The sequence below is a fragment of the Melopsittacus undulatus genome, chromosome 15, assembly GCF_012275295.1.
Source record: "Melopsittacus undulatus isolate bMelUnd1 chromosome 15, bMelUnd1.mat.Z, whole genome shotgun sequence".
Classification (NCBI taxonomy): domain Eukaryota; kingdom Metazoa; phylum Chordata; class Aves; order Psittaciformes; family Psittaculidae; genus Melopsittacus; species Melopsittacus undulatus.
The window spans coordinates 5,688,279-5,701,344 of record NC_047541.1 but is presented as its reverse complement, the minus strand read 5'-3'; the positions used below and the strand labels follow the sequence as shown (position 1 = coordinate 5,701,344).

Below are 13,066 nucleotides of genomic sequence, written 5' to 3'. Positions count from 1 at the left end.
TCCCTAAAGGACCCATTGTGGGGTTGTCACTATGATCCCTTCTGCCACCCCTCTTGCTGCATTGTCACCCTGGTATGGCTTTAGGTCAAGCCAGGGGCAGATGTAAAGTTGCTTTACCCAGGGTATATGTGAGCTCCTTCTGTCACAGATGCCCTTGGCTTGTGTTTTAATCATCATCCTTTCTTCTTTTGTGGCTGTGGTATGCTGCTGGAGCTGCAGCTACCTTCTCCTAGGATCAAAGCAGCCCCCTTGCCCAGCTGAGATGTAGATGGTCACCAGTCCCATCAGAATGCGTGAATCATAGCGGTTGGAGCCTTGTATTGCCATGTGTTAATTACTAGTAGTTAACTACATGCCTAAGTGTGACAGAGGAGTGGCTATTTTTGTCTCTTCTTGCTTGGGAAGTCAAAGAAAAACTAGGGAAAAACAATAGCAAGGGAAAATCCAACTTTGAACCCCACCAGAGCTGTAGAGGGCTCCAGGTTCGGCTTATGCGGGCATGGTAAGGGCTAAACTCCACTGTTCTTCTCCTTTTGATTGAAGAACACTAGAAATCAGCCAGGGCACAGGTGCTGCATTGTGTTAGATTAGCACTGATTGAATCCGTACATGGGCACTGATTGAGGCATGGGGCTGTGCTGGTGCTGGAAGGGGGGAATGTTGCTGGATTGTGGCCTTAATCAGCATTTTTCAATGGGGTTGGTGGGTGTCTCAGTCTTTTTTGGGATGTAGTTCAGAGCCCCAGTGTAGGGAGAGGGGAATGTGGCAGTGAGAAGAGGGTTCTCTGGGCTGTTTCCTGGGGCAGGTAACAATCCTTTGGTGTTAAATGCTGGTGGGCATCAGTCATCTCTTTGGAGAGGAGCTGGGTATGTTCCAGCCTTCTTCAAACCACAGTAGCCATGAGCCAGGTGGAAATCAGTGCAAGGAAAGATGCCTCACTGCACCTTTTCCCATGTCCACAGTTTTCCTGGACTGGCTGCTCCTGCTCAGTGCCTTCATTTTCATCTCTATTTGGTAGATCAGGTGTTGCCACCACCATTGACCAGCTCAGATGTTAGCATTTAAGTGCCACCTGCTTTATAAACACCTCCATTGATTTGCTCTATCCAAAGTTCTCTTTATTTCTCTTGCTGCCATCTCCTATTTCCTTAGGAAGATGTCTCTCAAGCTGGTAATTGCTGTCAGCTATCAGGGCTTAAGCAAATGCCTTCCAACCTCCCTTGGGGCTGCAGAGGGCTCCTGAGGAGACCCTGAGTTGTCAGGGTATGGATGAGTTGTATCCCAAACAAGGGACTTAGAATGGGAAGATCAAATGGGAGATGAGAGCAGAGCATGCCCAAGCATCCCACCCCATCACACCACTCCTCCCATTGCCAATGATGCTGCCAGGGCCGCGTGTGTCCCCACAAGGTGGAAGGAAAAGCAATAAAGAGAGAAAGAAGGGCTTTAGGAAAGAAACAAAAAGCTTAGCTTGCTTTAACAGAGCTAACTGGGCTTTCTGGATTTGCTCCATGGGGAACATTGATTCAGAATATCCCACAAATGGCTTTGGGGAGAAGACGTGGTACCTGGGTCCAAAACGGGGTGCAGGGCCTTCAACGCCAAGGGGGTGCAGACCCCTCCCCATATTGATGTCACCTTCAGCTCAGCCACAGCCCAGCATCAGGCCATGCTTTGCATTCCTCAGGTCATCACACTGAAATCCTATGGATATCGGGTCTGCACGGAGAGTGTTAAGTCTGGACTTGGGATGCTGAGCGCAGACAGCTCCCGCCCTCCTCATCATCTTGTTATCAGTCTAATGTCTGGGAGCTGCAGTCATGGACCAAAACACCATTAAACTATCTGAAATGGAGCAACTCGACAGCCCCTGCCCTCGCAGGCTTATTATCTTTGCAGATGGATATTTTATATTTAGCAACCTCTAATGTATCAGTTGGGGCTTGGATTTGTCACGGGGAGCAGCTTCTATTCTAGCGCTTGGGAGCATCAGGCAAACTGCTACCAGAGGGGAGCCTTAGAGCAGCTTCCAGTGCTGAAAGGGGCCAACAAAGATGCTGGAGAGGGGCTTTTGACAAGGGCCTGTAGTGATAGCAGAAGGAGTAATGGGTTCAAACTGAAACAGGGGAGATTTAGGTTAGATGGAAGGAGAAATTCTTCCCTGTGAGGGTGCTGAGGCGCTGGCACAGGGTGCCCAGAGAAGCTGTGGCTGCCCCATCCCTGGCAGTGCTCAAGGCCAGGTTGGACACAGGGGCTTGGAGCAGCTGCTCCAGTGGAAGGGGTCCCTGCCCGTGGCAGGGAGTTGGAACTGGATGAGCTCAAGGTCCTTTCCCACTGTAATCATTCTATGCTTCTATGTTAACAGGGTAGAGAAAAAGAGTTTAGGGTAACCAGGCTTCCTGAGCATCCCACACTCTTCTGTTTTCCCATGGGAGACATGGGTGCAGTGGCAGGTTGGGAATCACCAAGCAGTGAGGACTGGGTGGGAGGTGGTCATACTGGGTGAAGCCAAGGCACTGGGATGGTGTGGGAATGTTGTGAGGTATCCCATATCCAAGCACTGGAATGGATGGGAGAGGCAGGAGAACAGATACTGCGGGTGCCTTCGAGAGGGTGCCAGTGGAAAGGATTGGGAATAAAGACAAAGTGCCTCCCGCCCTCTGCATGGAGAATAAATATCAGGGATGACAGTGAGGGAAAGGCGGGCGGCACAGGCCTGCCCTTGGGGAGCTGTTGTTCAAGACCCGCCGTCACACGCTGCAGATGCCATTGTCCCCGCAGCTAATGTGACGCGTCGCATTGTTGGGAGAGGATTAGCAGAGCCGGCGCATGTTGATGGCCTGCTTCTAATTTGCATCTTTAACGAAGTGGGAGCCCAGCCAGGTTCTGTTCTTTTGTGTTTACTTCCAATGATTACAAATAAATCTCCGCTGCCTTTGCTCCAGCTTCCTGGAATAAAAGGCGTTTGGAGCCTGTTAACTCCGTAGCTGGGGCAAATAGCAGAAGGAAAGGAGAAATCCCATTAGGATTAGGCAACTGTAATTAACAGTTTCTTCTCAAAGACAAGGGTGCTGAGGTGTTCCCTCTGCCCCTGTGACAGGTTCTTTTGGGTGGTAACTTCCCAGGATGAAGCAACACCCTGTCACTGCTGAGGGGCTTTGCTCCCGATGCGGGTGAGCTAATTTAGCCGCTGAAAAGTGGGTCATCCAGCCAGTTTGGGACTGGTTTTGGCATCTCCATTTGTCATGTTGGCAGGAAGTGTTGCCTCCCGGGCAGAAAAGCAGTTTGAGGTTGAAGGGCTGTAGAAGTATTTACAAGTAGAACGTTGTTGGTTTGCATAAGGAAGCAGGAGGGTTTGGGGTTGATCCAAACACGAGCATCATGCTGAAGGCTTCACACTTGGTGTGAGAAGCAGTCTCCTGTACTGCTTGGGTTGTGCATCGACATTTTGGGGTCACCAGCATTCCATCCTTTGGGATATCTTGCAAGAGAGGGGTTTGCAAGACTTGTTTTATGCCTCCAGCTCTTCACCTGCCATTTATCCTTCCAAACCAGTGCCAGAATACTTGTGCTGACATTGGACACAATATTTCCTTCACCATGGGGCAGATGCTGAGGGCAGCCACAGCCTTTGCCCTCATAACTCTGCTGAAGCAGCAGTGATAGAAAGGTCTGTGATGGGGACAGGGAAAAGCAGGGAATGAAAGTGGCACATCCAACACGTGGAAGTACTGTCAGTGTCATTGATGGGGCTAGGCAGGACCCTGCTGTGGGAACAACACAGGGGTCTCTCCTAATAGATCCAGGAGGAGGGAGCCGATCACTTTGTGCTGCAGAACACAAAGAACGCATCAGTGGAGTTATTTGTATTGTTGACACTAAGTGAAAGAATTCCTTGGCAAACTTCACAATTAGCATTTAAGGATGAGGAATTGGGGCAATTAAAGAGGAAGCAGTGCTGCGCTGGTGCCCCCAGCTCCCTCCCCTGCGCATCTTCTTGTTCTGCTGTGTTCAGGTTCATTGCCCTCATCTCTCCAGCAGGTCTTGTCCCCCCTGAGCAAGGGGATCAAGATGTGTCTTGGGATGTGGCATCTCCGGGAGGCCACATGTATCACTGTGTGCATTGCCAGCATCTGAGGCACCCCAACAAGATGCTGTAGCAGAGAGAGGTCATGGTGGAAGGCAGCCTAAGGGCTGCATGTGGTGAAAACTCTGCTTAAGGTCAGAGCACCTTAGGCAGAAGCTCTTCCCTGTGAGGGTGCTGAGGCGCTGGCACAGGGTGCCCAGAGCAGCTGTGGCTGCCCCATCCCTGGCAGTGCTCAAGGCCAGGTTGGACACAGGGGCTTGGAGCAGCTGCTCCAATGGAAGGGGTCCCTGCCTGTAGCAAGGGGTTGGAACTGGATGAGCTTTAAGGTCCCTTCCAACCCAGACCAGTCTGGGATTCTGTGATCTCAAACTGGGTACACTGGGGAGGCATTTGTAAGAGAAAGGGCAGAGAGGGTCTGAGTGTGACAGAGATGGAGGAGCAGATGTGTTGGAAGATATCACATGAAGAAGACCTGTAGAAGAGAACTGGCGTGAGGTGGGTGTCGGGGTTTGGGCTGACAATATCAGTCCCAAGATCTTCCCCTGCCTTGCTGATGGTTTTACTCCAGGTGAATGGCAGAGCCAGGATAGGTTTATTTCCTTCCCATCTGACAGGCACTTTATTACCTTTGGTCCCTTCTGGACTCATGTGGCAGGGTTTCTTCTGGAGATGGATGTGGTGCCTTAAGGAGACTGTTAATGGGAGTTTGTCTTTGTTCTTAATTAGAGCCCTTCAAGGGAAAACCTCCTGGCCCGCTTTATTCTCCAGCTTTGTCAGAGCTTGTCTGCTTTATCTAAACACTTTGCAGGAGTCTCTTTACCTGTTTGCTTACCGGAGACATTATCATAATCCTGGTCAATTGGAAAGAGGTAGCAGGCGAGGGAGCTTAGCAGCTAATGGGGATCATTCTCCAAGCCAGCTAAAGAAGGTAGAGGGGTGCTGCTCACCTTGGGGTGTTGTGTATTTGCCTTTGAATCCTTTCTGTGCCAGCTGATGGATGATGGCTCTGCTCTGACACCTTGCCAGGAGGTGCAGGAGGGCTGGTTGTGAAGCAGGGTGGTTTGTCTGGTTCCTCATCACCTGTAGCTGCAGGGCATAACCCAAGCTCTGGTGGAGAGGAGCGGGATGCTCAGCAAGCAGAACCGGGGGATTCAGACCCATGTTAGTTATTGGGTGACAGTAAGTGAAGAGTGAGATTGAGGGAATGAATCCATAGGTGTCTCCATTTGCTCCTGCCCATTTACTCTGAGTGATTTTGAGGCTGGTAGCAGTCACTGGGAGCTATGGGTAAGGGTGGCTGATGTTGTCCTTGCCCTTTCTTGTGTGTGTCCTCCCATATTATGGGCATCCCTGTGCACTTGGGATCTGAGCTGAAAGTGGGAGCTGGGAATGCAAAACGGGTGAGTCCAGTCCTCAGGGGTCCCCAAACACCCACATGTCCCTGGGAAGCTCACCCAAAATGTGTTGACATAGGGATGTGTTTGGTTACAGCATGAGCTCCTCATCCCTCTCGCTTTAAACCCTAGTCAATGTGCTTCACCCCTAATGAGGGAACCCAAGAGCCCCTCCCAGGGCTGTAGCCTGCCTATTTATGTGAGCACAGACATGCAAGTTGTCTGTTTTACATATTGCTGCCCTGATTTTTCGGTGCACGCGATGAATAATTTACAGAAGCCGTGTGTAAGTATCTCTTTATTATTCATTATAATGAAGTGAGACAGCAGTAATAGTCCACTAGACTGGAATCCCCCAGGGCCGAACTTAACTTGGCTCTGCTTAGCTCTCCCCCAGTTAAATTGAACAAAGGGAGGGCTCTGCTTCCCGACAAGGATGCTGCTCGCTCTGGCAGAGCAGAGCCAGCGCCGCCACGGGAACCGGAGCACGTCTGCTGCCCAGGCAGGCTCCCGGCATTCCAGGCGTGGAAAGCCATCCTTCTTTCCCACCATCCCTACGTGATGCGGCTGGCGGAGATGTACAGCTCCAGCAAAGGGAGCATTATTCCTTTGCAGGAGGATATATGGCTCGTGGCTCTGAAGCCAGCACCCGGAGGGACCCTGAAACATGCCAAGTGTCGCCCCTTCCCTTCACCTGATTTATACTGTCGATCGAGGTGACGCTTTCCCGTCCCAGCAAGGGAGGCATATAACACCCTGAAACCTCTGCAGGAGAGGTGCTGCGGTGGGGATGGGACAAGGACAACCCACCAGCCCATCCCTGAATTTACAGGTGTGTGGAAAGGGACTTGTGTGAGGTTTTGATTGACTGTAGGTGCCTTTTCCTAGCACCTTGGCTGCACAAAGCTGCAGCAGCGATGCTGCTGCTGCCACAAGCTCACATCAAGCTTGATTTTCATGGTTTGCTAGGGGAAAGTTTCCTTTCTGTGATCCTTGCTTGGGAAAGATGAAGCTCCTGAGAGGTGCTGGGCTCTTCATTTAACCAAATCCTTGGTGGTTTTGCTGCTGTGGCAGCAGCAGAGAGGCCACAAGTAACAAGATGGAGAAAAATCTATCAGACGAAATGAAAAAGCAGTGTTCTGCAGGAACATTTTAATTCCCTCTTCCCCCCTTCCCTTCCCTCTCTTCTTTGCCAAGCATAAGTCAGCACCACGGGCCGGAGCTGCCGTGTCTCAGAGCGGGGACAGTGGGAGCCAGGCAGGAAATAAATCGCAGCAACAACCGCGTTGTGTTTTCAAGGCACTTGTAGGATTTACAGCTGCTTGTCCAAATGTTCCCTTCTCTTCCCTGTGCGCTGGCTCCAGCTGTTTCTCTTCTTCCCCTCTTCCTGTGTGTACTGTGGCCCCTATGCCCTGGCAGTGGGTGTATCTGTCACCCTGGGGATGGCTCCAGGGCCGTGCTGACAAGCTGAACTGTCAGCACATTGACAGCTTCATCTGGCAGTCTTGGTATGGAGCAAGGGTAGTTCGAAGAGAGGAGATGGACATGGCTGAGATGAGATCCTTCCCCTCTGCTAAAGCTTATTGAGGCCACATCTGGAGTGCTGTGTCCAGTCTGGGGCTTCTCAGTGTAAGAAAGACAAGGAGCTACTGGACAGGGTCCAGTGAGGCCACAAGGATGCTCAGGGGTCTGGAGCATCTCTCTGATGAGGTGAGACTGTGAGAGCTGGGCCTGGTTAGTCTGGAGAAGAGCAGATTTAGAGTGGCAGAGCATGGGAACAGGCTTCCAAGGGGGTTGTGGAGCTTCCTAATGTGGAGACATTCAAACCCACCATGGACACGTTCCTGTGTAACCTGCTCTGGGTGGTCCTGCCTTGGCAGGGGGTTGGGCTGGATGAGCTTCAGAGGTCCCTTCCAATCCTAATGATTCTGGGACTGTATGGGTATGGAAAGTCTGTGTAGGTTGTGGAAGTCAAGCAAAAAGGATTTTGGGCTCTGGTTCTCCAGCTCTGTGTGAAAGAAAAAGATGTTTTTTTGGTGGACCTGCCGTTTCTGTGGTGATGTGGGACATGGGGACAGGGTAGCATGGCCATGGTGTGTGCCATCTCCATGCCTGCACGTGATGGGGAGCTCCTGTTGCGCTCGTGTCTGCTTTTTGGGAATGTGGGTGCTCAATGTGTGATCTCTTCCAGGTTTGTGACCATCTTGTCTCTTCCTTTGCAGATGTACTGTTGATGACCGAGTCACACGGGTAGCGTGGTTGAACCGCAGCACCATCCTGTATGCCGGCAATGACAAGTGGTCTATAGACAACCGTGTGGTCATCCTCTCCAACACCAAGACTCAGTACAGCATCAAGATACACAATGTGGATGTCTATGATGAAGGCCCCTACACCTGCTCCGTGCAGACAGACAATCACCCCAAGACTTCACGCGTCCATCTCATCGTGCAAGGTAGGTCTTTGTGTGACTCATGCTGTTGTTGCATTGACTGTTGGATATGGGAAGCTGTCTGGACTTGGCAAGGGTTTGGAAGTGCTGTCTTGGTGATGGAGATGTAGGAATCAAACCAATATACATGCTTCAGGGATCGAGTGATGTAGGAATGGGGATGCAGAACAGTGCTGGCCATGCCAGGAAATGGACTTGTGTCATCTCAGCCTCACTGTGTTGTATGGACATTACATGTAGTAGAGCTCACCTAAGGACTGAAATAGGGTCTGATGTGTCCTGCTGGGAATTTGACCCATTTCTGTTGCCTGGGACCATGTTGCTTGGCTTGGCACATTGGGAAGCAATCAGCAAGGCTCCTGGGCATGCATCTGAAGATGCTTCAGGAGAGCAGAAAGTGAAGCACAAGGTCCTAAGTTTGGGAGAGGGGCAGATTGTGTGAGAGGCTCAAAGTCACTGCAGGGCCATGAAGGGCTTTTGCAAAGGGCTTTGGAGATTGGTGTAGCAGATCCTGTTGGGTTACAAAGCAGAGTTTCTCTGCTGGGGAGAATCTGGGTACCAGCAGCCGTGTAGTACTGTGGTGAATTCCACTCTGTATCCTTGTGGTTTTACACCAGCTCCCGGCTTTTGTCCGGCCTCTAGATTAATTTTTCAGAGTTAGTGTTAGTTCAGGTTAGATAAAGATAATGAAAGTTTCCTAATCCTCTTAAAGAAGATTTATCTGGCTGAGTAGAAAGCTCTCGGAATACAATAAAGCGTGTATAAAACCAGGACCTAATCTTGCCTTTAATTTCAAACAGCTGATGGATATTGATTTAGCAATGAGCAAATCTGAAACATTTCTCAGCCTCGACATGTCTCTGAGAAGCTTCCCCCCCTCCCCGCATATGTATGTATTTATATATCCTTCTCATTTGGAAGAGGCAGGGTTTGATTTAGGCCACCCAACCAAGGGGTTTTCCTGCTTGGTCTCAGCAGGAATGGGTTGGAGAGCCCTAAGAGAGGGAACGTTTGCTTTAGGAAGAAGTCTGCATCAGGGACGGTAGCAATAGGACAAGGGGTGATGGGTTCAGACTGAAACAGGGGAACTGCAGGCTGGAGATAAGGAAGCTCTTCCCTGTGAGGGTGCTGAGGCGCTGGCACAGGGTGCCCAGAGAAGCTGTGGCTGCCCCATCCCTGGCAGTGCTCAAGGCCAGGTTGCACACAAGGGCTTGGAGGAAGCTGCTCCAGTGGAAGGTGTCCCTGCCCATGGCAGGGGTTGGAGCTGGATGAGCTTTAAGGTCCCTTCCAACCCAAACCAGTCTGGGATTGTATGATTCTAAGAGCAGAGCTCAGCTCTGCTGGGAGCATCCCCTTTCATTGGGCCTTTTCCTCCTTTTTGAGCTGCATGTGAGCTGTGTCTGTGAAGTTTAATCTGTTTATCCTGTCTGCTCTCTAAGCATGCTAATCCATCCTGTCAACACAGGGAAGTATCCGAGTGCTTTGCACCTCATGGAATCAGGTGAACTGGCAGCTCCCGCTCCCATTGTCCGGTTTTCAGAGCTTGCAATGCAGGCACATCCCAGGCTTGGATGAGTGAAGGTGAGGGGTACTTTACATCCAGAGCATCTGTCTGGTGTTGAGACACTCCTAACTGTTCCTGGAAAGGTTCTTCCCTGCTGTGGGCATGTGGCACATCCTATTGAGCAGCTTCTGTGCAGCAATGACCGTGGTTCTCAGCTATGCTGCAGAGAGGAGCTGGGGTTCTGGGGTGATGCAGGTACAGGTCAAGTGCTCCACGCTGAGAAGCTTCTCTATTCCTCTTTTGATGCATTAAGATCAAGCCACAGGTTTTACTTAAGTAGGGCTGATGTGATAGTCCATCTGTAGGTGCCACCTTGCTGTCCTGTAGATGGTGGTGGTGGCCCAAGCAGCGAATCCTTCCCTTCTCTATCTCTGCTTCAGCTCCAGTGCAGTTCCTTGGTGACTAAAACATGCCTTCTGACCAGTCAGCCACCGTGTTCAGGGCAGTTCATTTCTATTTGTATTGTGCAAAGCTCTAAGTTGGCTGGATGGACTATTGACTCTTTGTGTTCAATTGGGTTTTAATGGTGCTCCTGCCTTCCCCCCCAGCAACCCGGAGCTGCAGTCAACAGTGAATGTGTCTCTTAGTGCTGCTATTAATACACCTCTTGGATTGGATCATAGCAACAGCTGTTAACAAGGGTTTATAAGAGTGTAGGTGGCAGGAAGCCAAAGGGGTTTGTTTTGTCTCCCTTTTCCTCCTTTTTCTCGGGGGCCACCTCGTGACGATGGGATGGAAGCTTTTAGGAACGCATGTGATGTTTGTGGTGTGCCAGTGTGTTTTGGGGAGGTAGGGATACAGAGACAACTGGCATTTAATCTCTTGTAAGTAGAAGATCATAGAAGCATCGTAGAATCCCAGACTGGTTTGGGTTGGAAGGGACCTTAAAGCTCATCCAGTTCCATGGCCACAGGCAGGGACCCCTTCCACTGGAGCAGCTGCTCCAAGCCCCTGTGTCCAACCTGGCCTTGAGCACTGCCAGGGATGGGGCAGCCACAGCTGCTCTGGGCACCCTGTGCCAGCGCCTCAGCACCCTTACAGGGAAGAGCTTCTCCCTAAGAGCTCATCTCAGTCTCCCCTCTGGCAGGTTAAAGCCATTCCCATTGTCTTATCCCTACAGGCCTTTATCCAAAGCCTCTCTCCAGTTTTCTTGTAGCCCCTTCAGGTATTGTAAAGTGAAATGAGTCTCCTCACCCTCCTCTTGTCATAATTTGCTTGAGCAGAGGATGGTGTGGGGCTGGACCTCAGATGAGGCCTCCTGCCTCTGGTATGAACCCTGCCAAGCTTGCAAGGATCAACCAGACCTCACTGCATTGTGTTGCAAAGTGGTTTCAGTGTGTGGAGCACAGTAGACCCATGCCCCCTTGGTTTCAGGACATGGGATGTATTTCAGTCTGAAAAGTGGACTTCATGGTCGATGTTTTGGTTAAAGCTGTGGCTTTTGTAGTCAGTGTCCTCCCTGTAGACACTGTAGAGAGGAGAAAGTATATGCTGAAGCAGCATGATATAGCATAGCATTGCTTTGGGATCCACAATGGGCTCCCTGGATGATGGAGCTTTCTGTGCTGAACACTGCACAAAGTCCATCCCTACCTGACAGTGGTCTTCGGTGTTCTTCAGATGTCCTCTGCTGCTGATTTATGTAGAGAAGCCTCCTTTGTGCAGCCTTAGTCCTACACACCATAGATTCTTCATTATAACCTCTCCTGGCTGTCAGCTTTGTTACTGGGAGCTGCTGGTTGGTACAATCCATTTCCCCATCCCACTGTTTGCTGCTTTCCTGATGCTGAGAGCAAGGATGGGTTTCAATGGACCATGGCCTTCATTTTCAGTAGGGAAGTTGTGGGCATGTGGATGGCTTTCTAAGTGCACCTAGGGATGCTCCTTAGAGCTGTCCTATGTCACTTGTTGTATCCATCACTTCTCAAAGCGTCACGGATCCACGTGTAGGTCCTCACCAAGTGTCTCCAAAGCAAACTGAATCTTTCTTTCTGCCTTCTGATAACAGTCAGCTCCTCAGGTCTCTGAAAGGGCAAATCCCCCACCCTGTGATGGCCCCATTGAGCTCTTCTCTGATGTAGACAGAGCTCCGGGCTCTCCTTCTCACCGCAGATTTCAGGATGGCTGCAGTTAAGCTCGCTTTTATCCCACTGCCTTTGATATCCAGGCAGGAGCTGAGACAGTGACACTTATTAAAACCTTACCAGGAGGCTGATGGGTGTGTGGTGAGCTGAGGAAGCACAGGGAGAGGCTCAGCTGCCTTAGGTTGTAGGAAAGACCCAGTAATAGGCTGTAAGCATAGAAAGTGTTTATTAGAAAACGTATTTTAACTGCTTGGTGTTTAAGACTTGGTGTGAGGAGGGGGTGTGTGGAGTACAGAAACAGCCTGGAGAAAAGGGGAGAGAAGGGAATGCTTGCTAGGTAGGGACCTCCAGAGCAAGCTCAGCTCCTTGCTCATGGGATACCCCATGTGGTGTAGGGTTTTTTGATCTACCTAAGAAATCTCTGTGACAGAGGACAAGGGATGACTGTCTAAGATGACCATATCTAAGTATGATAGAGAGGACAAGAAAGGATGGGCAGTCAATGGGATGCTGTTGGTAGATTCCGGTTGCTTTATGTCGCGTGCTGGGCTGACTGGATGTATGGCTCAACATACATCTTAAGTGGAGGGTTTTATAGAATCATGGGTTGGAAAGGACCTTGAACTCATTCAGTTCTAACCCCCTGCCATTGGCAGGGACCCCTTCCACTGGAGCAGCTGCTCCAAGCCCCTGTGTCCAACCTGGCCTTGAACACTGCCAGGGATGGGGCAGCCACAGCTTCTCTGGGCACCCTGTGCCAGCGCCTCAGCACCCTCACAGGGAAGAACCTAAAGAACTTAATGGACTTAGGACTTAGTAAACTTGAAGAACGTTGCAAAGATGCTTCTTGGAGCAAGGGAACATCTTGGGTTTGCTGGGTGACACATGGTGTCCAAAGCAAAGGGTTCATCACCTGCCCATCCTGTATGTGCTGCTTGTTACGGTATGGTCCCTGTATCTATGATACGGATGGGAGAGCAACTGCCTTCATTCCTGTTGGCTGCAGTGAGAGGGTGTCTCAGGAGGAATGCAGCTCCTTGCACAGGCATTGCCAAGGGTGTAGGGCTCCGGGCAGGTCCTCTTGGCATTTTTGGAACAAGATATTACTGGAAGGTGGCTGAGATCTTCAGCCAGCATGGCAAAGATGAGGGATTTCTCCCCTCTTGGCAATGGAAGTTGTCCTCAGGTGGGGTGGCAAAGTGGCCAGTGATGTTTGGGCATGTGCTGTATCCCTTTGCCTCTGGGTCTAGCCAAGTGACTTGAAGCCACTTGGCTGGAAAGGCATCTTCCCAACAGGAGCGAGAGCCCAAAACATGGCATGTCTGTAGTGTTTAAAGTCATGTTTTATGTCCTTCTCTGGGGGCATCTGAGTGGGTATCATGTCCCTGGACCATGCAGTGGTGCCCTGCAATGTGTCATCACACCAGCAGGTGGTAGGGAAATGCTTTTCCTCCTGAGATGGAAGCAGATGTGGCATCCAGGCCT

At 50.7% G+C, this 13,066-nt stretch overlaps 1 protein-coding gene across 4 annotated transcripts in view; it reads left to right on the top strand.

The window, feature by feature from the left end:
* The window catches only part of LOC101870528 (opioid-binding protein/cell adhesion molecule homolog), a 209,100-nt gene that overhangs the window by 181,650 nt on the left and 14,384 nt on the right, over positions 1 to 13,066 (top strand). For all 4 annotated transcript variants that reach the window (XM_034069551.1, XM_034069550.1, XM_034069552.1 and 1 more), the window contains one exon: positions 7,704 to 7,936. In XM_034069551.1, the coding sequence (XP_033925442.1) occupies positions 7,704 to 7,936 (233 nt within the window). The remainder of the gene's footprint in view (positions 1 to 7,703; positions 7,937 to 13,066) is intronic.